The 26,754-nt window shown below is 44.4% G+C and overlaps 1 protein-coding gene across 1 annotated transcript in view; it reads right to left on the bottom strand.

The window, feature by feature from the left end:
* Positions 1–4,084: 4,084 nt before the first annotated feature.
* Positions 4,085–26,754, bottom strand: part of LOC119398985 (DNA-dependent protein kinase catalytic subunit) — a 223,364-nt gene continuing 200,694 nt past the window's right edge. The window contains 14 exon segments of the mRNA XM_049417869.1: positions 4,085–4,431; positions 4,932–5,067; positions 8,523–8,628; positions 9,548–9,590; positions 12,541–12,729; positions 13,391–13,592; positions 14,301–14,435; positions 17,593–17,679; positions 18,604–18,824; positions 19,650–19,717; positions 19,839–19,971; positions 21,939–22,007; positions 23,263–23,418; positions 25,807–25,894. Of these exon segments, the coding sequence (XP_049273826.1) occupies positions 4,354–4,431; positions 4,932–5,067; positions 8,523–8,628; positions 9,548–9,590; positions 12,541–12,729; positions 13,391–13,592; positions 14,301–14,435; positions 17,593–17,679; positions 18,604–18,824; positions 19,650–19,717; positions 19,839–19,971; positions 21,939–22,007; positions 23,263–23,418; positions 25,807–25,894 (1,711 nt within the window). The 3' untranslated portion in view covers positions 4,085–4,353.

Here is a 26,754-nt window from a genome sequence, read left to right as displayed (position 1 = left end):
ATGACGAAAATGTATCAGGTTCCATTCCTCAATAGTTAGGGGGGAAATAAAATAAAAATAAAGAGGAAGTGAATGAAACGTTTGCTATTATTTCAAAATGTTGCCCTTCTTGCTCAAAGTAAATTGGTTTCTTTGCGAAACATCTTATTGGGGTTTGTTTTGGCTTCTTAAAAGGGCAGCTTTTTGTACAATTCGCGACAGCGTTTCTTGCTTGTAATTTTTGCAATTTTTGGGAGTCGCTGCTCAGCTTGCCGACCAGCTAACGGGTTGTCATCTAATCACGAGAATTTCAATAAGAAGCCTTCGCACGACTGCACCACAGCGCAAAAACAGGTGTGGACTTTTGCCTTGTCCGTAAAAGACCGTTTGCGCAATACCGAATCACCGGACAGGTGTACAGCAGCAAGAACGCTGGTAGAGAATTTTTTTTTACGCATCGTGCAGTGGCGTAGCCAGGAGTGGCACGCGGGCCCGTGGGCCCCCCCCCCCCCCCCCCCAATTTTTTTTTCACACGGTATACAGAGCACAGAATGGCACTCGACCACACATATCTGCTCAGACTCCATGTCGGATCAAGGAGGTGCAGCCCCCGAAAAAAATTTCTGCATACGCCACTGGCATCGTGTATACCAAGGGTCTCAAGCACGCGGCCCGGCCCGCACATATATGACCGTCTTCGTCCCATTTGTTTGTTAATAAGTATGTGCATGAGCTACATTGACATGACTGGTCTCAAGCATTCTTTTCGTGAGGACACGTGGTCACTATGTGTTGAAACATAACCGTGGAACGAAAACTCGGTTCGATTCCGGCCGCGGCAGTCGCATTTCGATGGAGGCGAAATGCTTGAGGCTCGTGTACTGCGCGATGTCGGTGCACGTTAAAGAACACCAGATAGTCGAACTTTCTGGAGCACTCTGCTACAGCGTCCCTCGTAATCATAACGTGCTTGTGGGACGTTAAACCCCAGAGATTATTATTATTAACAAAAACTCGATATTTCAGACGGTATGTTTCTCGAATCCTGACTCCAAATTACTTTCAGAAATGACCTATATATGAGATATGGAAAAGGCTTCCCTTTAATTGGTAGCGTTAGCTGCCATCTTGTTCAAGCCACTTCTCTCCGCCCCCTTTCAACCTTCTTTACATTACTGCGCTGGCTGTTGCGGGACTGCATTTAGTGACTGCGGCCCGCTGGCTACAAGGTGAGTTTGAGACCCCTGGTGTATACGTAGAGACGTAAAACTGCAATGCATTGTCATATTCTACTTATCTGCTGACGTAAAGGATTCTTTGTTGATATATTCTCACTAAAGGGCAATTGTTTAACAATTTTCCTTCAACGAGAGAGCGTGTGCAAACCAGAAATGTCTCAGACGTATTGTATAGTTGCACAAAGCGTCGCGGGATACCGCCGCTATTCGCGCTATTGCCACTTATAGTTCCAATTAGGTGGCGATTAGTAATAGTAAAAAAATTTAGGAGTGCCTCAAACAGAAAAACAAATACAAGTAAAATAGAGAGGCGGTTCCGTATCAAACGTTCGCACTGAATGAGTACAGAAACACGATACAGACCGTGCCCTTAATAGCTATGACAATTAAGCATGAAGTATCGTTAACTCACCTGTTAAGGTGAGACAATAGAAAGTTCAGTGCCTATGGAAAATTGCCTGAAACGGCTCGTTAAGACGCTAATCAGAAAAACAGAGCATTCGGTATAACAACGTTTCCCGAACCCCCTTGCTAACTTCTTTAAGATGGCTCCTAATAATTTCCATTCTTATAACGCAAACTCAATTTCGCTATTTTACTAAGCGGTAAGCAGAATGTTTTGTACTGTACACTCAAGGCGCGCCTACATAATTATATATCTGTTTTCAAAATCGCCTTGGCAACGTGTAAATATGTAAACAGTATTAGACAGCCAAAAGAATAAAGCAGACATCGTATTTCGGTAGCCCGTTACAAAAGACATACTGCAGTGACCAGACCGTAAAAAAAATAGTACAGAGACCTAGGTAATGTATGGGATGCAAAAGGACACCTAAGAAAGCACTTGTGCTAACATTCAAAATATGTTTTCATAAATTCTTTGAATATAATAGCAGGAAGAAAAGATACGGCAGGCCAAGATATCTTCTGTTAGGTAAACGCTTGCTCTCTTATATCTAGCATCAGTACCAGAGGCGCTAAAGTTGTTAGAATCTGATTTGCATATAAGTTAATTCACTGCATGCAAGACAAAACTTACATCCACGAGATCCTTCAAATTGCTGATACGATAAAGCCACGACACGCCAAGCAACACCATCCTTGCATGCATCAGATTTCGTGACGAAGCAAGACGCAAGATAATCTTCAATAAAAACACTATAGCAAGATCAGAATTTGCGCAATAGACGCCGCACGCATTGGAGTACGCGGCGCAGGACAGTGGTTAAGAGCAAGTGTCGTGGCATTGGCGCTACTAAAAGGAAAAGAAATCGAGAAAACAAAAGGTACGTGGGCTGGGTATAGACGTCCGGACGCTTGTTTCTGTCGGGATTGCGGGAGCGCTGCCACGTGACTCTGATCCACCAATAGGAACGCGCAGACCTCATCTTATGCCCTCACTGGAGGGCACTGGCGGAAAGATAAAATTTCATAACTGCCTTTAGTTTTAGTCAGATGGCTTAGTGGCGCCAGTACCAGCTTGAGGAGCGGAGTTTGGCCAGCGATTATTGTTCCGCACGGTTGTCTCGCGATAGCAGTATCTTGTATCTTAAGATACACGATACATTATCGAATGTATCGGAAATACAGATACAGATACCTGTTTTGCGAGACGTATCGAGATACAGATACAAGATACCCAAAGAGTATCTAAGATAGTATCTAAGATACATGCATCTTCAATACTGCCCAGCACTGACTAGGGGTGTGCGAATATTCGAAATTTCGAATATTTTTCGACTAGTGTTTGCTATTCGATTCGATTCGCACTGGAATTTTACTATTCGAACAATTCGAACTTCCCAAAAACAAATACAGTCAACGTCTGATTGAAAGTGTCCCCTTCAGATTTTCAATATGCTTCATCTCATTACACCCCGGTACTGCGACAAAGCTGCCTTTCAAGCTCCGTTAGGGTCGAACTTTGCCAAGAGACTGCAACGTCCGATTGGAAGTGGTCCCTAGAGTTTCAATATGCTTCACCTCATCACACCCCGGTACTGCGGCAAAGCTGCCTTTCAAGCTCTGCTACGGTCGCAAATGTACTAACTCAGGAAAACACTGGTTCGAACATGGAGATGAAAGATGTGGCAGAGGTGGGGGCTCAATAAATGCTGTTTTGGACCCGACATTTGGGCAGGAAGTCCGAAAAATCGGAAGCCGCAGCTTTTTAGCATCCAAAATTTCAGATGTTCTTATATATCAACGTCTATGAGGCAGATTTGGAACTCCGGACTTGAAGGGAGCACACCCTTGTCCGCCACATCGGTTGGGCTTCCACAGAAGTTGAAAGAGGAGGAGAGGCTGAGGAAATGGCATCTTTGCCTATCACGTGTAAAAGTGTTGTCGGCAACACTTTGGTTGGACCAAATCATGTAGATAAATACAATTAGGCCTCTACATTGCCTCATTCTTGATAAGACAACTATAAAACACCACCCTGCCAGTGCTTCATCAACCTAGCGAAAAGAAACACTTTCATGTTGCTCTCTCGTAAGAATATGTTTAGGAACCTTCTCCAGAACCTTTTCTAGGAACCTTTTCTGCAATTTCACTTCGAAGTATTCGAGAAACATTCTAGAAATATTCGAGAAATATTCGAAAAATATTCGATTCGATTCGCACTCACACTTCAATATTCGAATTCGCTTCGCACCCAAAATATTGCTATTCGCACAGCTCTACTTATAACAGTCGGTCTAAACACTCTATCAAACTGAAAAGATATGCTCATGGTGAAGGACATCATTTAAATTTTCAGCTTGATTTAAAATTAGTCCAGACGATGTATTTGAGCAGGAAATGTGTACTGTGGAGAGCAATGTGTATTGTCGATGGTTGGTGTGTCAATGGTTTCGTCAATTCAAGAACACCATGCCATTATCTTCAGTTTCCAATATTTATTAGCAAAGTGAAGAGTGCCGCGCATGTGCAACATCTCTTAATAGTACTGATGGAATGCATCTTCTGGGTCTGTACATAAAGTGTCTCGCTGCGATGATAAACTCCAACATGATGTGATCGCGTATGCGCACACTTAAATTATTATACAACAAAAAATCATAGTTAATGAGCAGAAACGCGGTGCTGTGGCTTAATTATGTAACAAACAATTGTAGTTAACAAATGCACGTTGCTACCGCCACGGCTGCCAGCCCTTCCATGTCAGTCCTAGGATTGCCGGGTCAGTAGCTTGCTCTATGAGACATTCCACCTGGAAAAAAAAATTACTGGGGGCTGACACACTTGAATCACTGTGTTATGCTGTGAAGCCAAAGAAAGCATTAAATTACATAAATGTTTGCTAGTTGTAACGTATCAATAAAATTGAAAAAACAAACAAACAAAAATACAGTAGACTCCCAGTAAATGGAAATCTCTTAGAATAACTGCCTCTAATATGACTGGTTTCATACTTGAATTCTGCGTAGCTGTTCGTCTCTTGGTAAATGAAACTCTTGTTAAACGGAACATATTTTCCTTGTCCCTTCAGATTTTGTTTAATGAGCGTCTACTTTATATGAAAAGACGATGATTTTACTAGAAAAATAAACAAGCATTAGTGCTTCTTTACTATATAGGCGAGCATCCTCGCCGCATGAATGATAAATTAGCATGATCACACACCTTCAACCTTCAGAATATTAAACCTTCGATGTCATCAGTGGTGCAAGTGACATCTGTTTCGAATCAGAGTGGCATGTGTTCGCTCACCTGCTGCTGAGGCGTGAGCTTGTCCGTGTCGGAAAACTGGTGCCTGATCGCGCCGTGGGGCCCGCTGGCACCAAGGCAGATGGCTTCCATGTGGGCAAAGTAAGAGTTGTTACCCTTGCCGAGTTTCAATTCATCACTAAAAGTTGGAGAGAAACAGAAGGATGACTGATCAATCTGGGAACGTTCAGTGCTCCCATATCAAATGCGGAGCACCGGTCGCTTCTCAATACGGAAACGGCCGGTTAGGATTTCAAAGTGTTTTCATGCATGCTGCGCATAACTCACCACAGTAACAAGGTTTAACCTCTTGTTCGCAAAACTGCCTTTATACACCAAATTTGCATTTACTTTTGATATGAGGAACTGCAAAGTTGATGTGCTGTAACTTCTAATGTGCTGCTGCACATATAACCAGTCAATGTAGCAATTTGGGCAAGTTTTATGTGTATAACGAAACATTTAGTGCTAGGCATTGTGTACCCCTACTTTTTTTGTACATGTTGTGTAGCACTAATTTTTTTTTATGCATGTGTAAGTTGTAGAGCCCTAACAATATAGATAAATAAGTATATTGTAAGTGTATTTCATGTGTATCCTTATTGCTGCTAAGCTGTGTTCAACGTTCAATCACTATTATGTCCAATAAGCAGTTACTGTTGCTTTAAAGTGACTTCAATAGACACTAACAGGTAATTCCAGAGCAATAGAACTTAAACATGACTTTAACAGGGGCTAATGCACGTACCCTTCTTATAAACAATGGCACAGTTAACTATAGTAAACTATAATGAGCTCCTTAGCACTGATATTGTTTATAGTGGAACTTCCATAACAATGGCGGGGGACAGGCGAGGACTTGTACAATGTGACGACGATGCAGCTCATGCCTCCGGAGCTGCGACAGTCTCCAGGGAGTTCGGTCGGCGACGCAGGGGTGACAGAGAACGGCGCCGTGGTGAGGGTGAGCGACGGGGAGCGAATGATCGGTACTAGTGAGCAGGTTGGCGGTCTCGGTCGGCTGGTAGCAGGTCACGTTCAGCTGGTAGTCGGTCACGTTGAGGGGGCAGTTCTCGTTGCGCGTCGTACGGGGCCCGGAAAGAGTAGTTGGAATATCTCGGTACAGCCGGGGTCGCTGCGAAGCGCCGGCGACAGAAGCGCGCGACATGGCCTGGGTACCTGCATGCGTAGCAGATTGGGCGATTGTCAAGTGTGCGCCAGGGGTTTCCGTTATAGCACTGCTGTGTACCAGGAAATGACGTCGTTGGCGCTCGCACAGGTTGGGCAGTCGACACAGGTAGAGGTCGCGGTAGAGTAGCAGCAACTCAGTGGCGCGGCGACAGCTGTTGGCTGAGAGGCGCACAACTGTGCCTCGGAGACCTGCTCCTGTATAACCTGTCGGATGGCGGGCGCGACACGCTCAGTAGCGTTTTCCATTGTTGGTAAGTACAACAGGCACGACAGTTGTTGAGCCACTTCCTCGCGCACATATTGTTTGATTTCTGACAGCAGCATGTTGTGCTCACCACCGATGGTCAACGCCGCGAGAGTGTTGTCTGTAGCCGCTGCTCGCCGCGCCAAGACCCGTTGTTTCCGCAGTTCGTCGAAACTCTGGCAGAGAGTGGCGACTTCAGACACGGTCCACGGGTCCTTGGCCAGCAACATCTGAAAGGTGTCGTCGTCTATCCCCTTCAAGATGTGTTTGATCTTGTCTCCTTCACTCATAGAAGGGTTAAGGCACTTGCACAAGTCCAGCACGTCTTCAATGTAACTTGTTAAGCCTTCTCCCTGCAGCTGTGCACGACCTCGAAGGCGCTGTTCAGCACGGAGCTTCCATACCTCGGGGCGACCGAACACATCGGCAATGCGTTGCTTGAAGGCACTCAAAGTGGCGAATTCCGACTGGTGGTTGTGAAACCAGAGGCTTGTGACCTCTTTCAAGTAGAAGGACACACATTGAAGTTTCGACGGATCGTCCCGCTTGTTGCTCGCGCCCACCTTTTCGAATGTCGACAGCCAATCTTCAACGTCTTGTTCATCGGTGCCATCAAAGAAAGGTGGATCGCGCAGGCGTAGCGCAGTGGGCACGATGACCATCGGAGGTTGGGCCGTGCCTTGCTGGGTGGTTTCGTCGGCCATTTCTGGGGAAGCGGGCAGTCTCCTGTTTCGGAGTTCCAGGTTGAGTACCCAGCACCTCCACCACTCTGGAACGGGGTTTATTGGCGACAAGTAGCCCTTGAGAAGCAGGCTCACGGACGCTGAAGGCGGGCGGCGAAAACCAACACAAGAATCACAGTCCAAACGCCAACGGCTCGCGCTCGGCTCTTTCAGCTAAGGTTGTGGCCCACTGCCGCATATGATCTTCTTCTTCCCTACAATAGTTAGCTTTTAAAGATACGGTCATGGAACATTAAGCATGTGCAAGCGATGTACTACTTTAGCTGTTGCAGTTGTCTGCGGTCACTATCAAGTATTGTGTTTTCTGAGTGGCACCCAAACTTGCACAATACCCATGTTTTCAATGTTAAATCAACTCGCCACTAGTCCTTTAATGCATCCCTTAATCTAACAAAATGCCTCACGAGACACCGTTTACCTCTTTCACTACTATGCGCACTCTTTGACTGATTTATGTCTTGCTATTTAGATAGTTTTTTAACACGACCTTTTACCAATGTTTGCTGATGTCATTTGTTTTCTTTCTTTATCTTTGTGAATTAGAAGTGCATCATTGCTAAGGCTTCTAGCTGTTGATGGACATTCTGAAGAATATACAATAAAAAATGAAATCTGTAAAAGGCAAATGTTCGCTTTCAATTGGTAGTTCCAGGTTAGTTATACTCTGTGCCATACATAGCAGTCAATGCTGTGGAGGCTATCGAGACTTGCAGTAGATGTGTTTGCACCTCGATATAACGAACACGGATATAACGAAATATCGGTTATAACAAAGTATATGAAGAATAGTCTTGCAATACATACAGCGTTAGTACTATACGTTTATAACGAATTTTCGGATATAGCGAAGTTATTTTCATGTAAGATGTAACTTCGTTACAAGGAGGTTTGAGTGTAGTTCATTCTTGTTTTGCATGCACAGTGTAGTTTCTTTCAGTTTTATGCTGAGTAATATATTAGAAGTTTTTGTGGCTTAAAGATAAACAATTCTGTAATACGGCTGCGAATATGCTGTTCTATATCTCTTAGCATTTATTTTTATTCATTTCTCTGAGTTTCATTTAAAGCATCTCAACACCTGACACGCGTGCCCTCGCTCCGCACGCACAAGCACTTACACTGACAAAACACAGCTATGAGACGCGCAGAGTTAACCATTTTGCTCACCGAACTTCTCGTGTAGCTTCTACAGCATTGACTGCTATGTACGAAACGGAGTACAGAGATTACAAAGGAAATAAATCAGCTTTTGACCGTCTTCCAGTGCATGGACTAGAAGAGCGCAGGTAGAGGTCCCAGCTTGCCAACGTGCAATACAGTTTTAACTGAATCAACATTCAGTATTTATTTTGCACACTCGATCGATTTGGACGTTGACACTTCAGCACGAAGGGGCCCTTAGGAGATGTTACTCACCGCAGGATATAGCTTGGATGATATCCTTCCAGCTTTTGGCGCACGATGTCCACTTTCTGTCGTGGATACCAGTCCAATTGATCAGTGGACTTGGCACTCTTCTCACCTGTGTTAAACGCGCAATTTTTGCCTCTCAGAAAGAGCGACGTCATTTTGTAGATCGAATCACCGATCGCAATACGACAGCCAAGGTTTCCTTTTCCTATTTAAAGAAATTCTACACGTTTTCCCAACTGTTCATTTTTAGCAGTGAGCATCCGGGACCTCGAAACAATATAAATAATGCTGGCAAGCCTCAGCGGGCATTAAATAATATGTCACAATGTCTACGTTGGGACGTATATGTCATGATGTTGATACTGTATTGGGACGTCATGATGCAGAAGGTCGTAATTTAGGAGCAAGATTTTTTTTGACGCTCACTCAGGCTCACTCAATCACCTCCTCTGCTATCACTCACTGTGAAGACCAATTTAACAGCGCAGTAGATGACCAACTAACCACGAGTGAGCGTAAAGACATCGTAAGGTCCTGCTCCCAGGTGACCGGAATATTCATTTAATGCTGAATACGAGAACCAGGAAAAAAAGAAAACACTTCAGTACTCTTTAAGGACACTGCCACACTTTCAAGACTTTACTCAGCCTCCCATTTTGTAGTGGCTAAAAATATACGTAGTTTGAAGGAGATGCCCAAATTTTTACAAAGTCAACAAATGCATGAACACGAATCAGCCCAAATTCAAAACCTTACAAAATACTCGGGGACAGTTGGTACTCATGCATACGGTGAGGACAAAGTTGACCACGGGGAATGGCCTAAAGATGACAATGGTAATAGCACAGATGGACGAGAGGACGGTATGGGAAACACAGCTGTGACCTAAATGCCTCAACAGTAATAAACACCCGAGATTTCTTCTTCAGTGTCCTTTTCGAATGCACCAAATCAATCTGACAGAGCTGGGCGCTCATGACTCCCGAGCCAAAAACAATCATTGTGCTTTGTTTAAGTTCTGAACTTGCCTTTGTGTTCCTTGTCCAGCTGACTCTGCCTTTTCGCGAACCTCTGGAATATGGAGCACGAGAAAAAGAAGAGCAATTAAATAGGGATGGGCGAACATTTGGGCGTTTCGAATATTCGAACGAATATTACAGTATTCGAATTCGCTTCGATATGAATTTAGATTATTCGAAATTTCGAAGTATTCGAAATGAACTAATATATGTATACATTTGACCGCACATAACCCCCTGTAAAAGTGGTTTCACTGCAACGCCTGGTTGCTGCGCCGTGAAACAACCCATACAGGGGAAATCTGCACTGCCGCAAAGCCACACTTCAAGAATAAATGTACATATTTTTTTTTAGTTTAAAAGCGTGTTATATGTGCTTATATGCGCTAAGTATAGTAATTTTTAAATTGTAACATCCACTTATAACATGCACCCTATTCAAATCTTGATACTATTCAAGGCTGCTTCATTTCAAACCAAAAAAAGTGACATTCACTCATACCTAGTTCCAATCCTTAAAAATACTGTGCAAGGGTCATGACAAAAATGCTCATTTTTCTTAATAATATGCGGTAAATACTATTCAAACTATTCGATTCGAAATTATTCGACCAGATCACTATTCGCCCATCCCTACAATTAAGTTCAGAACTTTTCAAATCTTCTTTTTATTTAGCGCACTGAGAAGCACAGCACGGATATACGGGGCCGAGCTCTAAAAGCAGCAAATTATTTCATGCAAATGAAACAAAGTACATACTGTTCCCAGTTGAGTTGAGTGTTCTTCAGTAAATATTTTATGATGATATTATTTATTTACACTTAACTTTCTAACTCCTGCATCACGCTATTAATTTTTGTCAAGGTATTAGTTAAGAAGAGATACACAATTGCCAAAACTGGAATGTTTTCAGCAAGATGACAATTAAGTGCTCGTTTCTTTTAAAAGTTGAGGCTGAAAAAGTGTCCTAAGTACGAAATACTGTCGAACCTTGATACAACAAACAGAAATACTATAATGAATTATCATATATAACAAAGTTCATGCGACATTTTTTTCCACGCTACTATTACAATGTAAAAAATGTACTGCCCACACAGCCAATGTGCATTAAAACGTACTGCAGTCGGACCTTGAATCTCCTTGAATATAATTCTATTCAAGATCCCCTTGAATAGAATTATATTCAAGGAGATCTTACAACTGTTCCATATACACAATATACCATATATTGCTGATTATAAGTCGTTTTTTTTTTCATAAAATGACCTTCCAAAGTTCGAGGGTCGACCCATAATCAGAGTCAACCTATACGCGGAATCGTAAAGTCGACTTATCTGTGGGGTCTGACGAAAGGTCGTCGTCCTCGGATTTCCTGCTATTTGACGCATCGATAACATCAGCCGCAGAGGCAGCGGAGTTGCGGCAACAGCTATCTCCCAACGTGCGCGCGCCGCTTCGGGAGCCGGACATTTTTGAGATCTGCCATGACGATTGCAAAACTACAGCGAAACCACACGAGGCGAAACTACGGAGCGTGTTTAAAAATCACCGCCGCGCGGCATTAATGCGAACTGCTTGGGAAACATGGTCTCGAAAGCAGCATTTCAAACCTTTGATAGAGGGCGAACGATGCTCTATGAATAAAGAGGAATTTACCTTGCGATGCACCCTGCAGTTTTGTTTTCATACAATAGAAACGATTCGTTGACAAACCATCGGCGTCCGTGAGGGCTGGCAACACTTCGCGGGGAACTAAACCACATGACCAGTCACATGCGCCCACAGGCGTCTTCGCGTCTTTTTGCACTCGTGCCTGTTCGCCATTTCTGCATTTCGCTTCGCTTGCGAGCAGTGGTGTGCACGATTTCCAACGCTGCCAAATGGACGCCAAGATGCCACCGCTACGCCGGCAACAGTACAGCGCTGCTTTCAAGAGCCAAGCGATCCTCTACGCAGAGTCGGAAAGTATCGTTGAAGCAGGGCGCAAGTTTGATGTGTCTGAAAAGTGCGTGAGGGAATGGAGAAAACAAAGGACCAAGATCCTCGCGTGCACTGCTACACGCCGCTCCTTTCGCAGACCGAAGTCTGGACGATACCCGGCCGTTGAGGAGGCGGCTCGAGATTGGGTTCACGACCACCGGCACCCGTTCCGACGGCGAGCAGCAGCAGTGGCTCACACGATGGCAATGATCGTGACTGCGTCCTCCCAAGCGATGACACGTAAGTGATGTTTCATGGGCAAATAAATGTTTCTTTGCATCACTCCCTCTTCTGAAAAACTTATTGGTGAGCTATGGCCGCGGCATGAGGTTGTGTTCAGAGTCAACTTTCCCCTAGAAGGGGCTGCAAGTAGGGGGGTCGACTTATGGTCGGCAATATACGGTATAAAACATTTTATATATTGAATACTGTATTTACTCGAATGTAACGTTTTTTTTTTTTTTTCGGATTTTTGCTACCTGAAGTTTGTTCTCGCATTACAGTCAAATACTGAAATTACCAAAATGTCTAAATAGAGCAATGATGCACACAATTCAAGTAGAACTTTTTGCTGGGCTAGTTGGTGCATGTTTAACGAAAGGAATCACGTGCAAACGAGACGAACACAAGGAGTGTTCGTCCATGTCACTTCTTGTGTTTGTCTCGTTTGCGCCTGATTCCTTTCGTTAAACATGCACACAGTCCTTTTATTTTTGTTTTATTTTTTTTTTCCTTCCTGGACTTTCCAGGGGGCGTTCCAAGTCGCCCCTCAGGACCACATTAAAGGTCATTGTCTGTCTGCCTGTCCTGGACGCAATGAAAAGTCACCCCTCATGTTGCAGTCGAGTAAATACGGTACTTGTATATATAGAACTCCTTTGTGATCCCCTTGAGATTCGATATATGTAGGTTTGACTCTAGTTTGCTGCCGAGTGAGAACTGTGTTTGTGACACGGTTCCAATGTGCGACACCACAGCAACTGAGCTACTGCGCACGATGCAGAGGCAACGACCCTACCAGCCAGTCGATGGTGGGCTCTTGCACAAACACGTCCATCATGTCGAGCAGGGACCGGGAGCCGCTGCGCAAGGCCTGCAGAGTGTAATGCATGGAGCAGGCCATGGTGCCTCCCTTCTCGAAGGGTTCGACCAGCGCCATGTACATGGGGGTCAGTCGGAAGGGCATCAGCTCGGGCACGGGCAGGAACTGAAGCAGGGTGACGGGTTGAAACATAAACCAGTTGAGTTTGTTACCGAACATGAGGTGCATTCGACGGGTTGAAACACATGCTAGGGACAGTCGAGTTACTTGCCGAGTGCGAGCTGTATTTTAACGAGATACTATATTCTTGAAGAAAAATAACTGGCAAGAGTGAACTAAGATTCCAAGATTGTCATCTTCGTCTTTGTGCGTTCTGCCTATGTGCCGCCAACCAACCAATGATCAGCGTATCTTAAGCCCATCAGCCACAGTTGAACTAAATGAGCATGCAGTTTGGCATTAATGTATAGAGATAAGGTATACAGTGTTGTGCTCTGCTTCGATGTACTTACTGTCACATTGGAATGAAATTTGACTGAAAAGAAGACGAGGGCGGCTATTAGGCTGAACTACTTGAAACTGTGATGTGAAAACATGGTAACATTAAAGCAATCCATCGAAAATTTAGTTGTCTGTTAATGAATATCCTTATTACCACGCTGGCAAACGAAACAAGACGTGTGTACATTCTACCAGCTTTGTCTTCTTGTGTTTTCATTTCACAGTGGCCCAGACTTACCACACTGCCCATTTCACTAGCACAGAGCTGCCCGAACAGTAACATACCAAGACGCTCATTCGTGTTATGACGGGTAGTCCGTCTCACCTGCGTGGCGACGCCGAAGGCGTAGCCAAAGTCGATGCCAATCTCGAGCCCCGTCTTGGTGCCGACCAGGAAGTTGCCAAGGTGGCGGTCCCCGATGCCCAGCACCCACTGAGCAATGCTGATGGTCGCGTGCGAACTGATGAAACGGGAGCGCAGGGCGAAGAAGGCTTCCGGGCACGAACTGAGGCCAAGCAGTGCTTTCCTAAACAAGTCGCGCGACGATGAAAGAAAAACGAACAAATAAGCGTCATCATTGTTTCAATATGGTAGTTCTTCAGCATGCATCATTCCAACTCTTTCTGGCAGCCCAGCCCTTACCGTTAGGCACAAAGTAAATAAACGCTTCCTGAAGCCTCTGGATAGATTGTTGTTCATTACACCATCTATAAATGTAAGACTGAGCATATTGAAATGGAGAGTTTATAATTTGTGCTACTGTCACTGCTTCACTTTAAGGGCTCATTCACATCGGCGATTAACAGGCTATGTGACCGTTTGTGACTGTCAACCAAGGAGTGACTTGCGGCAAGCGATGTTCACACCGGCTAGTGTTAACTGCCCATCGCCACACCAAAATACTTTGTGATCTGTGCCGGTCTCTTCTGCCAAGCACTGCCATCGCCTCATGAAATGAAACAGATTTACTGTTCCTATGCACCTGACTGGTTTACAAGCTTTGCAACTGTAGTCGCATGATTGAGAAATCGAGCAGTGCGTACGTGACCGACCGCAACAGTCGCTTTCAGACCAATGTGACTTGGATGTGCGGCCACTGCGAATTGCCGCTGCGAATGAGCCTTATGCCTCGAGTTGCAATACAGCTCCCTTAAATTACGTATAAAAGCAAAGGTGTACACTCCTATGCGTGACTAAAGACGCCGGACTTCATAACGAAGGCAGTTAGACTCACCGTAGAGCCAGCTTGCTTGCTGGCCGCAGGCAGCTCAAGTAGCGAGACGTGGCTGCCTTCGAACAGGACTGTGTCTCGTAGGCCTTCATGTAATCGTCGACACTGTGAAGCTTGTAGCTGCTTGGAACTTTATTTCTGATGGTGGAAGAGAAAGAGGGAAAGTTGAATATTTGACGACATGGTACCAGAGACATGGTACCAGAGACATGGTATTAGAGACATGGTACCAGGAGATAACCGAGAGGAGCTGAACGCTAAGTCCAGGGACCCAATCGACAAATATTTTCGGTTGCGACTGCTTTCGGACACTGGTTGAATGCCTTTGCTTGTAGCACATGCAACATCATGACTGGCTGGAGTATATAGCAGTTCTAACGTAACAACTTATTGTGACTACACTCAAACCTCATTATAACAGTCACATATGCCACGAAAATAACTTCGTTATATCCGAAAATTCGTTATAAACGTTTATTCATAACACTGTACCTATGACAAGACTATTCTTCATTTACTTCGGTATAACCGATAATTCGTTATATCCATGTTCGTTATATCGAGGTTTGAGTGTATAAGCTCTGAAAACCATACTGTAGGATAGCAATGCACAGAGCCTAGCCCTGCACTGTACACAGCTGCGTAACAGAAGGTACAAAACACCATAAACCTGCTTATTCACTAGAAAATAGTTATGAGCGTCTGAGACAACTGTTATTCGCCTGCGTTCCAATGGGAGCCAAAAAAAATTTGCTCTAAAGCTGCCTCCCATTTGTCGACATCTGGAAGACAATGCCTCCTGAAGCTTTTCCCACCTACTTTCTATAACTTTGTATGACGCAATGCATTTTTGTACTACACCTTCTTTCATTCTGTTCATGTTTGTTACATTATTGCGCGTTATTTGTACTTGCTATGCGCTTCCCTACTGTACGCAACTGCTCACTTTTTGCATTTTTGCATATCTGTTTGCTTTTTCCTTTGTGTTTTATACCCCGCTACTGTAATGTCTGAGGGGAGAGGGTGGTGTGACAAATGTGCAACGCTGTTTTCAATCAATCTCAGTCCGATGATTAAGTTTCCTACCAATACTTGTTTGCGAATACAGTAGACTCTTTCTAAATGGAACAGAAGAGACCAGTAAAATGTGTTCCGTTTAACAGGAGTTCCGTTTATAGAGAGATGAACATGGGTGCAGAACTCAAGTACATAACCAATAATATTAGTCAGTCGTTCCATTTAAGAAGTAGTTCCATTTGAGAGATTTCTGTTTACAGGGAGTCTACTGCACTGTTTCGTATGCTTAAAGGGACACTAAAGGCAAATAACAATTTACGTCAGAGTGAAAGGTCAATGTGTGAGAACGTCTGAAACGTCAGCAGTATCAACAGCAGTGCTCTAGTAATCGAGAAATTAAGGCAAATGTAAGACACGATGTGCGCCACGAGTGGGACACTTTGGAAATGATCCCGATGACGTCAAAGAGTCCCGAGTACAATTAACCACTACTAATCAAACTAGCTGCGATAAAGAAAGAACCTTCCGTGCATCACAAGACGTAATAAAATGCTGCTTGTTCGTTTCTGTTTGATTCATGGAAAAAAGAACCTCTTGGCGCTACCATAGAGAACGGCGCGAGTGGTTCAAACATACCATTTTCGCCGAGCTGCGCGTCTCAGTGGTAGTTTCGGTATCACGCACTGCTGTGTGTGCTTGGCTCTCGCTATTTTCGCCCTGTCGCTACCCTACTTCTGCTGCTGCTGGCCAAGCTAAGCTCTGTTACAGTGAACTATACAGTTTCGGAGTGGCCCGTGGCTGCGTCTTGGCAAGGTTGATGGCCGCCGTTGCGCAAGAAACCGTAGCTTCAGCTGCCGGGCAGTAAAGGCGGGAAACGTTGAAGGGGTCCGCTCTATGCACGGCTGGCACAGAAGCCAAGCTCCGGTTCCAGCCGCAGATAGTCGTACCGTGCACGTGTCAATGTAGCGTGAGTCATCACAGCTACGATGGGTTCGGGCGAATAAGGCAACAGGCTAGAACAACAAACAACACTTTATTGCTACTCTAGCAACAACGCGTAAATGTCGCGTAGAGGGATAGTCCGCTCTAGTAGAAAACAAAGGGTAACGCTTACACCTTCGGTCGATGGTCGGCTCGTGGGTCTTAGGGCGGTGAAGTGGTTCCCGGCAGGTCAGCAGAGCAAGAGAGGCCGTCTCCCTGCCTGGTCGGCTATTTTATCCACCTCCCGTCTCCCTCCCCTCCGCGAGGGTTGTTTCCCTCGCAGGGGCAAGTTCCCTTTCCCGCGAGCAGGGACGCGAGGATTGGCACGAGGAGCGGCGGGAAAGAAGGGGTTGCCCGGAAAGGGGTGACGGTGCTCCTCTCCTGGTAGCCCCTTGGCTCCCGCCGTCGGTTCGCGATTGCGCCAGCGTTAAGGAAAGGAAATGGGCACGTGTGCTCTCCCACAACGTTGGGCACGGCAACCGTCGTGCTTTGCGGGTGATTTGAAGTGCGCTAACGCCGTATGGACCACAAAAACGTGATTTTCTTTCAAAATAAGCATTTCCTTGGCATGAAACAAGAACTACGAGGTTTCTGCAATGCTATTGCAACAATCAACGTCGACTTGATATTTGCCTTTAGTGTCCCTTTAAGCAGAAGCAAACAAGACAGCTACTGGCCAGATTTTTCAGACATCGCAGCTAAGCAGTGTGTCTGCCCAGGAAAAAAAATACGCTACAGAAATGTTTACATTTAACAAATGTCGGTGACTGGCGGAAAGTGTTAAAGATATTGTGGCGTTCGGTGAAATGCCGGTGATTGGTGATGGAAATGTCGCTACAGAAACGTGGTGATTGTGCCATCTGGTGGTGAAGAGGGAGGGCCTCCGAACGGGTGAACCCTTAAAACTGGGTGTTGAGGCACAAGGTTGCCTTCACCAGTCTCTGAAGCTACAGCACCGTTGCAGTGCTACCATGCGAGCTGATCTCAAGAGTCCAAGGTATCGACACAGTGGTGCCAGTTACCACCACCAGATGGTGCCACCACTCTCGATTGAAATGATCAAGATGCCAGTTATCTTTCTCAGCGAAATCAGGATTCTGATTTCGAAGCAAGGATGCTGAGCTTCCCAACGGGCAAATTTACAATTAAGATCAAAGGGAAAAACCCAATATTGTCGCTAAACATGAACGAAGGCAAGCTCAACTAAAGTGCGGAATATTATTTTGAGGTAGTCAGAATAATTATTCTGGTGACTAAAAGCCTACACTTAATGAGGAAAGACGAAGCGCATGCTTACATGTCGTCCTGCTCTTCGGTTGTGAGCCCTTGCCTGAGGAACTCTTCCATCACCATTGTGTCGTCCAGCCACTGAATTAGTCCAACCCTGCAATACAGCCGATGCAATCAAAGGTACTACAACGTGCTGGTTTTATATGTGATAAGCCTGCATGAACAAGAGTGATGTAATCAGCAAACTGTACAGTCGTCAGCAAGCTCAACTCGAACGCTTTGCAGCGTGTCTTGAAACGGTTTGATTGACGCCAGTGCCACGTAGCTTTGGGTTCTGTTGCCGAGATTTTACGAGTGCATGCCGGCATACTATCCAAGGATACCGAGGTATTATCTCAGCAACAGCGCCCAGCGCTTCGCAGCTGGCATTCAAACCAGTCCAGGCCACGCTGCAGTGTGTTCAAGTTAAGCTTGCTGACGACTGTACGTAACTGGGACAATGGTAAGCCATGCATAGGATACAATTTCTTTACCGCAAAGCAGCACAAGGATGAAAGGGGAGAGTCACAACGCATGCGCCAACTTTCAACAAAAGGGTTTATTGCAACCGGGGCACCAATATATACAGTGGTGTCCGCACGCTGCATCCAAGACGCCAGGCGCAGATGATGCATCTTTTTTCTTCCGGTTTTGATAAGATATAAAAAGCAATTCCCACGCTATTGCACATTCAAAAAAGACAATTCTTTATTCATCAAGGACAGGGACGGAGTACCTGTAGAATTGATATCCAACTTTGTGATTTCTTTCAGCTTCTATTATAAATCTCATTAGTTCATCTCTGTACGTTGATAAAAACCTTTGCGTTCTGAAAGAATGGTTCACACCCACACGCTCTACAATGTAATGCCAACTATAGATCGTTGCCTTTCCTCACAAAATTAGAATGATATCGTAACTTATCATTCATGCAGCGGCCCATTTGCCCGACATACTGTTTACCGCAGGAAAGAGGTATCTGATAAACCTCTTTACATTCCATAAAGGAGTAACATTTCAACTCTATTTCACGTCGTACCTGTGCGTCAGTGGAACCACGCTGTAAGTGATGAGCTGCAGGTGCTTGCTCCGGCACACGGGGTCCTTGCGGAGCAGGTCGTTCATGACCTTGAAGATCTGCTCGATGCGGTCGTCCTGCCGCAGGTCCTCACCGGTCTTCACCAGGAACCGGTACTCCTTCTCGTCGTCCCCGCGGATGGTGATGCGGCAGGGACGCTGCTTGGACTGCAGCACCCTGATCTGCGGTTGTCGCGCGAAGGGAAAAAAATTCTCATCGGTCGTTGTCAGTGGTGAGTGTGCGTCCGTGTCACGTAGTCCAAAAAGCACAAGGCACTAACACAGACAAGTACGTTTCAGGTTTATTCAGGTGTTATTACAATTCGTCTTATTACGAAACATGCATAATTTAGAAGAAGGTCCCAATGCAAAAACTTGCCAGGGGGAACCTCCTGTTAAAGCAGTCTCAGTAACGGCAAACTCTTAAATGGAATCACTGCTAAAACCGAACTGCCCCTAATATCATCGGTCTCATACTTGAATTATGCACCCCTGTTCATCTCTCAGTAAATGGAACCAACGTTAAATGGAACATACTTTCCTGGTCTCTTCAGGTTCTGCTTAACAAGAGCCTACTGTACATGTACAAAAATGCAGAAAAATATGAATAGCAAGTAAGGCAAGAATTAGAGGAAAAATACAAATCAGCACATTAGGAGTCAATAAACATAAATAAGGCTTCTGGTAACTAGTTGCTAGCAACTAGTACTACTAGTACTAGTTACTAGTACTAATTACTAGTAACTAGTAGTACCTAAGGCTTTTACTAAGGGAGAGAACAATCAAACCTAACACAAGTAATTAAAGAAACACCAAGTAGTTTAAGATGATGCAGAAATGCTCATGAATATTTCTATAGTGGCTCAGAAATGTAAGTACAATAATTAACAGCTAATAGCAACACAATGCAATATAAAGTCAAGTGAACAGACATGCACGCACGCATGCACACGCACGCACAAACAAACAAACCAGCAAACAAACAAAGAAGGCGAGAGAGACACTTACACTTTCATCAAATCCAAATATTTTTACGTGGTACTCAGGCATTGGCCTCCCTTTTCCCGTGTACTGGCCTGAGGATGAAACGCAGTCAAAACATTTTTAATCTCTAATCAATCACTAGGCCAGGCTACTAATATGCTACAGCGTTTACTGCTTTGTAAGCAAAGGCTGTAGGCCTTTTGCCACACAAACCTGGGATTTCCAAGCTGTGCTCCTGATTGAGCGAGCTGAAGTGGCTGAGCCATGGGGAGATGTCCTTGAGTGCCTTTGGAACGTCGCTGGGTTTGTAGCCGCTCATGAGCCTGTTGTACTGCTCTTGGAATTTCTGAAGACGAGGGGAAAGGTGTCAGACAAGGCGGACAACAACGAGCAAGACAGATAGCACTGCATAAACATGCCAGGGAAGATGAAGGAATTCTGGTTTGTGGATTTGTAGAAAAAAAATCACAGTTTCACCGCAAGGGCGAAGCGATGAATGCGATAACAACAAATCGTAATACTATACGAAGTAAAGCTGGCAGCTAACTCTCTTGGATTCGATCTTGCGTAACTCTACAAAATGCTGGTGTAAGAGAATTTGGCCGCTTCAGGGAGAGAAACACTATTTGCACAGTCTCTTCACGTTGAGAGCACAGCATGTAGAAGGGTGTACGAGCCGTCTGCTAATGACTGCCAAGATAAGCGCGCGCGCGAGCGATCGCGACCATGCCCTTAATAGTATCAAAGTTCACATTCGCTGCTCAAACGACCTTCCTGAATCAATGGCATCGGGAAAGTCAAGACACAACTAGCAGGAGTGCATGATGACAGAAGCATGTAAATGCATTGTTAGTGAATAGTTACGGATCCAAATATGCTATTCACCACTTGCTATGTAATGACATTTGCGATGAAATTGGCGCACGAACCTAAGCTTGTCATGCAGTGCTTGCGAATGTGGCTTTCTGCAGTACAGTACAGTCCTATGCGGATATATTGAATTATATTGTCCATATCAAACAGTTGCAACATTTCCATTAAAGTACCGTGCAAGAGTTTAGCATTGCAATATGCATGTGTCGAAAAGATTAACTACCCCGCTTGAGCACTGCACTGCCCAATGCTGCTGCAAGTATGCTTTTCATAACACCACTTTGATCTCTTTTGGTGTCGTTAAATATATTTAGGACAATGAAATGACCCTTTTCCCACAAATGCTGAACCTGAAAGAAGTCACATGCCACAGAGACGTGCCTCGAAACACAAGTGCCTTCCACAGCAAGACAATTACTTACACTCCAAAATAACAGATCTGCTTTAACACACTTCACTTCAAAACAGCCGTGTGATGTGGTGAAGCTTACTAATAAAAAGAATGACCTGGATGTCGTGCAGTGAAGCAAGCTACCTATGACCTCTTGCGCTGAATTATGAATAGGAAATTAAAACTACTTCATGATCCCCTTCAGATTTCACATTGATGTGCACGTCAAGAACTTGTTACGCTATATATAAGAAAGCCTGAAGAAATGGGGGCCCAGTGATCTTACAGCGAAAGCTGTTATGAGATTACAACTATACAGCCAAACTTTGACGGCGTTGCTGTCCGTCGCCGCCGCCACCGCTGGTGTCCTCAACAGCTATTGCGCGCAATGAGAAAAAAAAATATCCAGGATAGAACGAGATTTGAACCCGGGTCCTCCACCTGGTAGTCAAGTATTTTTCCGCAGAGCCACGCCGTTGCATGACACTCCTTCTGATACAGACCCTATACGGGTGTCACGTTGGCCGAGGAATGATGTTAACGGATGTAATAAGAGTAAAATAACAACCAGGCGTCACACAATGCGAATTGTGCAACGAGTGGGTGCTTTAAAGCTTCCCAACCATTACAAAGCGCTCAGCCACAATCCTTCATCGTCTTCAGCCACAGCATCAACAAAGTGCACATAATGACTTACAGCTGTGCAGTGGGTACCTTGCTTCTCCGCAGAAAGACGAATAATGGCACAATGGGTACTTCCCTACTTCGCAAAAATTATGATGATTTATGGTGTAGTGGGTACCTTGCAACTGTATTAGCTGTAGTTGCTCCAAGAGAGTTTACAACGAGCTCTAGAAAGGCTGCACCTCTAGCTTTTGCTGTGACTGCACCGCATGTGTCGCACAAGCCTGGCGTTTTTATTTGGGCACAAGAAGTCTGTCCAGGAGCGCAGTGTCATCTCACGTGGATGATGGTAACCGACGCTACACAAATGTTGGAAAAATGTCAGCTGAATCTAGAAGCCATACAAAAACAATGAGGGAGCCTACCTTTGGTGTCATGGCTGCGAGCTTCTCGCCTTGAGTACCAAAGGCGTCTATCACCTTTTCTTTCATTTTCTGTGAAAAGAAGGGTCACAGTGGGAAAAAAAAAAGAGAGGCAGATCAGATGTTAAAAAAGATCAGCTGCATTGTAGCAGCTCTGGAGCATTTGCAGTTTTTGCTACTATTTTGGCACTTGAATCGAATTTAAAAAAGTGCTGTTTGTCAAGGCGTTCATTTTACAGTCAAACCTTGTTACAGTAGACTCTCAATAAAAGGCAATCTGTTAGACGGAACTGCTGCTTAAATGGAACAACTGTTTCTGATACGATTGGTCTCGTACCATAAATCTGCACCCCTGTTCGCCTCTCGGTAAACGGAACTCCTGTTAAAACAGAACATATTTTCCTGGACCCTTCAGGTTCTGTTAATTGAGAGTCTACTATATAACAAAGTATAACGAAGACACCAAAATAGCTTTGCTACATCCAAGAATTGGTTACACAGGTATTCTCGTGACAGTGTTTTAATGGCAAGGCTTTTCTTCATTTACTTCGTCACAAACAATAATCCGTTACATCCGTATTCATCACATCGAGGTTTGATACACTAGCTTCAAATCAGTCTGCGCTTCCCAACCGCCGTGATGGCTTAGCGGCTATGGCGTTGCACTGTTAAGCACAGGTTTGTTTCTCGATTTCGGTGGCCACATTTTGACAGGGGCAACATGCAGAAACACCCGTGTACTTAGATTAAAGTGCACATTAAAGAACCCTAGGTGGTCAAAATTACCCTAGAGTCCCTTACTACGGAGATGTGCCTCGCAGCCGTATCATGGTTTTAGCACATAAAACCCCATAAATTGAATTCTCTCTTTAATCTAATGATGATGATGATTACTTGGGGATCAAAAACAGGCAGACCAAAGGGATGGTGGCCATAACCTCACTCGTTCGCAAAATAAACATATTCCTTTCCCTGCCACTACGTGAAACTGTACACGCAGCTTTCCTCATCAGACAATAATAATAATAATAATAATAATAATAATAATAATAATAATAATAATAATAATAATAATAATAATAGTTGGGGCTTCACGTTCTAAAGTCACGATATGATTATGAGAGACGCCATAGTGGAGGGTTCCGGAAATTTCGGCCACCTGCAGTTCTTCCATATCTAAGCAGACGGGCCTCTAGCATTTTGCCTCCATCGAAAATGCAGCCGGAATTCGATCCTGCAACCTTTGGGTCAGCGGTCAAGCACCATAACCACTAGACCACAGCAGCGGGTCCTCACCGGACAAAACTGCTAAGATGTTGGAACGCACCTCGGAAAAGCGCTGATAGACACGACTCCACGAGGAACGGCTTGAGGAATCGCGGCTGCACACCAGGAGCTGTGAGACGATCTTCTTGAACAGCTCCTTGATCGAGGCGGGGCCTTGCTTTTCGTTCAGGGCGTCCTTCACCGACTCGTACCAGTCCTGCAAGACGTGTAAACAATGAGAAACGTCATGACAGTGGCTTATTGGGTGACTTGGTAGGTGCTTACATCATCACACCGTCATTTGATGCGTGGCACACGATTCTATCCCTGCTCAATGTTTTCCTACTTCTCCAACTCCGTGACAGAGTCGCCGTCTTTTTTTTTTTCTCCAAATGATTTCATATCGTCGTTGTCTCCCCCATGTCTCACTTCTGTCTCTTCATGCTTCGTCCTTCTTCCTTGCTTACTATATGTCCGTTTCATACATCAGGTGAAATGCTGTGGAAGCTATGCAAGACGTTTGGTCTTGCAATAATTGAACTGGCACGATCGTGCACCAAGTAAAAAAATTTCAGAATGAAGATTCGGTCCCTCTTTAACATTTAGGATACATGCACTTTCTGCATGGTAGGGTGAGCTACAGACTCTCATACTATTTGTACGTATATAATTTTCTGTATGTAAATATGTTTATGTGTGCACATTGCAATGATTTCTATTGTTTCCATTGCTACTGTTACACCCAGCGCGAGTGCGCGAAGCACCTTCATTTACTGCCCAGTCTTCAAAAAAATGCAAAAGAAAAAAAAAAAGACAATTACACATGGTAAAATAGTTGAACTATTTCTTGGTGTGACTCAATCTACTGCAAAATGTCTTGCTAGCTCCCGAAGAGTTGCACCTTATGTATGAAATGGAGTATATTTCTCATCCCATACTCTATCACTCTAGTCGTATTATATTCAATGCCTTTAATGTAGTGATGCAGAACTATCAATGGTACTATCGATACTATCGATAGATGAGTCACTATCGAACTATCGATGGTGAAAAATACTATCGATAGCGCTATCGATAGTAAAAAATTCGATGGTACTATCGATAGTATAAAATAAACAGCGCGGACTCACTGCAGAATAAAGTTAGTTCCCCGCGCGCGTGGTACATAGTGGAGCCGGAGGAGCAGGCTGAAGGGCAAGAAAATTGACATGCTTGTGTTCTTCACCAGAGTGCTTTGCTGACACATGATCTTAAAGACAAACTGTTCAGCTGTAGTGGAAAGGAAGCCTTTGCATGTGGCGGGACTGCGAGGGTACAAATTGATATTGCATTTTATGATTTCAAAATAAAAAAAAGTTAATTGTAAGGTGTAACTGGTTGCTTTTGGATACGAATTTATTGATGGATATATTGCGCCATATACACTGCAGAAATAGTTAATTTCTCTGCCGAAAATTGCTCATAAATTAAGCGAAGCTGGTAGTAAGCTATCGGAAATATTTAGGCAATATGGCCGGCCAGCAACCGCGTCATTATTCACACCACTATCGATAGTATTGTCACGTGGTTGTGTCGGTGAAGAATGCTGCAGCAAGAATGGGAAATACGGAGCTCTTTATTTGGGCGAACTTGTGCCCAGAAAATCAAAACTGCAAATACAAGCGATACATGCTGCACACTGATAGCGGCGAGAGCAGTCGTCAGCCGTTGGATAATTTGATCATCGGTGGAACGCGTCGTCTTTTATACATCAGCCTTCAAACCTTCCAGCGTTATTGCTGGTGCTCGCGTAAGCTCCCGAATAAACTTGACTATTCGCGTCCGGTGCGTAATCTTAACATAATGATCTCAAACAATTCTGAAGCTTCTGAAACATTACGGCGCGGGCTGCATGAAACGTTGCTAACAGTCTCTGTGGGTGAAACCCTAATACGTCAAAACAAAGCAATAAACACGCGTGGCAGTAATAGCGCTCCGGTAATATTAACGATGGTGCTGCCGATTGCACTATCGATAGTTTGTTTACACTATCGATAGTTTGTTAACACTATCGATAGTTTCAAAAAAAACTATCGATACTATCGATAGTCAATTTATCGATAGTTCTGCATCACTAATTAGGTGCTTCATTATGAGCAAAACGCATGTGTCTGTCCCAAAAGTGCTTCCTAACAAAAAAAAAAAAAAACACAGAAAAGACAAAAACTAAAATAATATATGGAACATAATAAAAATCTAAATACACAAAATAAAAGACAAGTCTTCTACAGGATACAAACACAGGATTTCTAGCACAGGAGCCTAATGCTACAACCATTGCACCATGAGCAGATGTGATCACAAGGTGAATAGAACACTCTAAAAACTTCTTGCAGCAACTGAGACGACTGAAGTACTATTTTGATTTCAACATGGGTGCACGCACCCCACCAGCTTAATGTCACTGCTTCGCCTCGTGAAGCAAACGAAACGATTTGTCTTGTGTCGTTCTCCTCTTTTCCGCCTACGTTTTTTGTGCTTCGCCCACAATGAATCCTCACCATCTAGCCCAATTTGCAGTTTTGTTAAACGAAATGATGTTCGTCCTGGTGGGCGTTTTGCCTACCTTGAATGCAATCTCGGGAAACTGTAGCAGTTCCAAAGCCTTGATGAAGTCGTTGACGAGCGGAACCTTGTCCATGGCTTGCTGTAGGCTGAGAAAGAAAGACAACAACAAAACTTGATCTATTAAAAAAAGCAACAAAAAAACAAAACAAATGCAACTCCACTACTGTGAAAACTGAGGAAGGGCATAGCACGGTCACACAGCGATTCCCATTCGTGGAGTTCCCACTGCTCCATTTACCAAATTGCCAGTGACGTTGATGTTTCAGGTAAGCACGTGGGGTTTCCCCGGCATGAGCAGAATCTTGTTAGGGAGATTCGCAAACTCGGTGTGTGACATACCCACTATTTTCTGATGCGCTTTACCAACCTCCATCAGGTTGTTTCCCCCTTCACGTGTAGCGATGAAGCCCCGGCGAAGTGCACATGGGAGGAGCTATCGTGCTTTTGGCGAAGCGGTGGCGCCATCTCTAGCATGGAACGGGAGTCAGGCGCATGTTTCCGAAGCGTTTCTAACAAATTTAAGCGAATTACTGCGATCACTTCTTGGTTATTTCTGTTAACTATATTATTTTAGACCTTGTTCATTCATTTTTAACCCGGTTTTGAGCATTGCCAGCCCTGTTTTAGGCCTGTTTTGAGCGCTTGATTGCGAGCGTGACCACGCCGCATGAGATCTATGGCAAGCCGGGCCCCTAAAGTGCTACGCACTTGAAAAAACAAGTTTTCAGACAATATTAGAAAATCATTTGCAAGAAAATACAGAACCCTCAGATATGCAAAGCAGAATTCCGCTCACTGTCCATGCTCCATACTTAATGGGCTTTTTGGCTTGACGCTTTCAGACGCCACCTATGAAGAATTGCCTGCAAATGCGTCATATCGATACAACGTTATTTCCAGGCACTCAAAATTCTATTACAACAAAAATAATGTCACAATGTGTTAA

Source organism: Rhipicephalus sanguineus, chromosome 7, assembly GCF_013339695.2.
Source record: "Rhipicephalus sanguineus isolate Rsan-2018 chromosome 7, BIME_Rsan_1.4, whole genome shotgun sequence".
NCBI classification, from domain to species: domain Eukaryota; kingdom Metazoa; phylum Arthropoda; class Arachnida; order Ixodida; family Ixodidae; genus Rhipicephalus; species Rhipicephalus sanguineus.
This window is presented reverse-complemented; position numbering and strand designations above follow the sequence as displayed.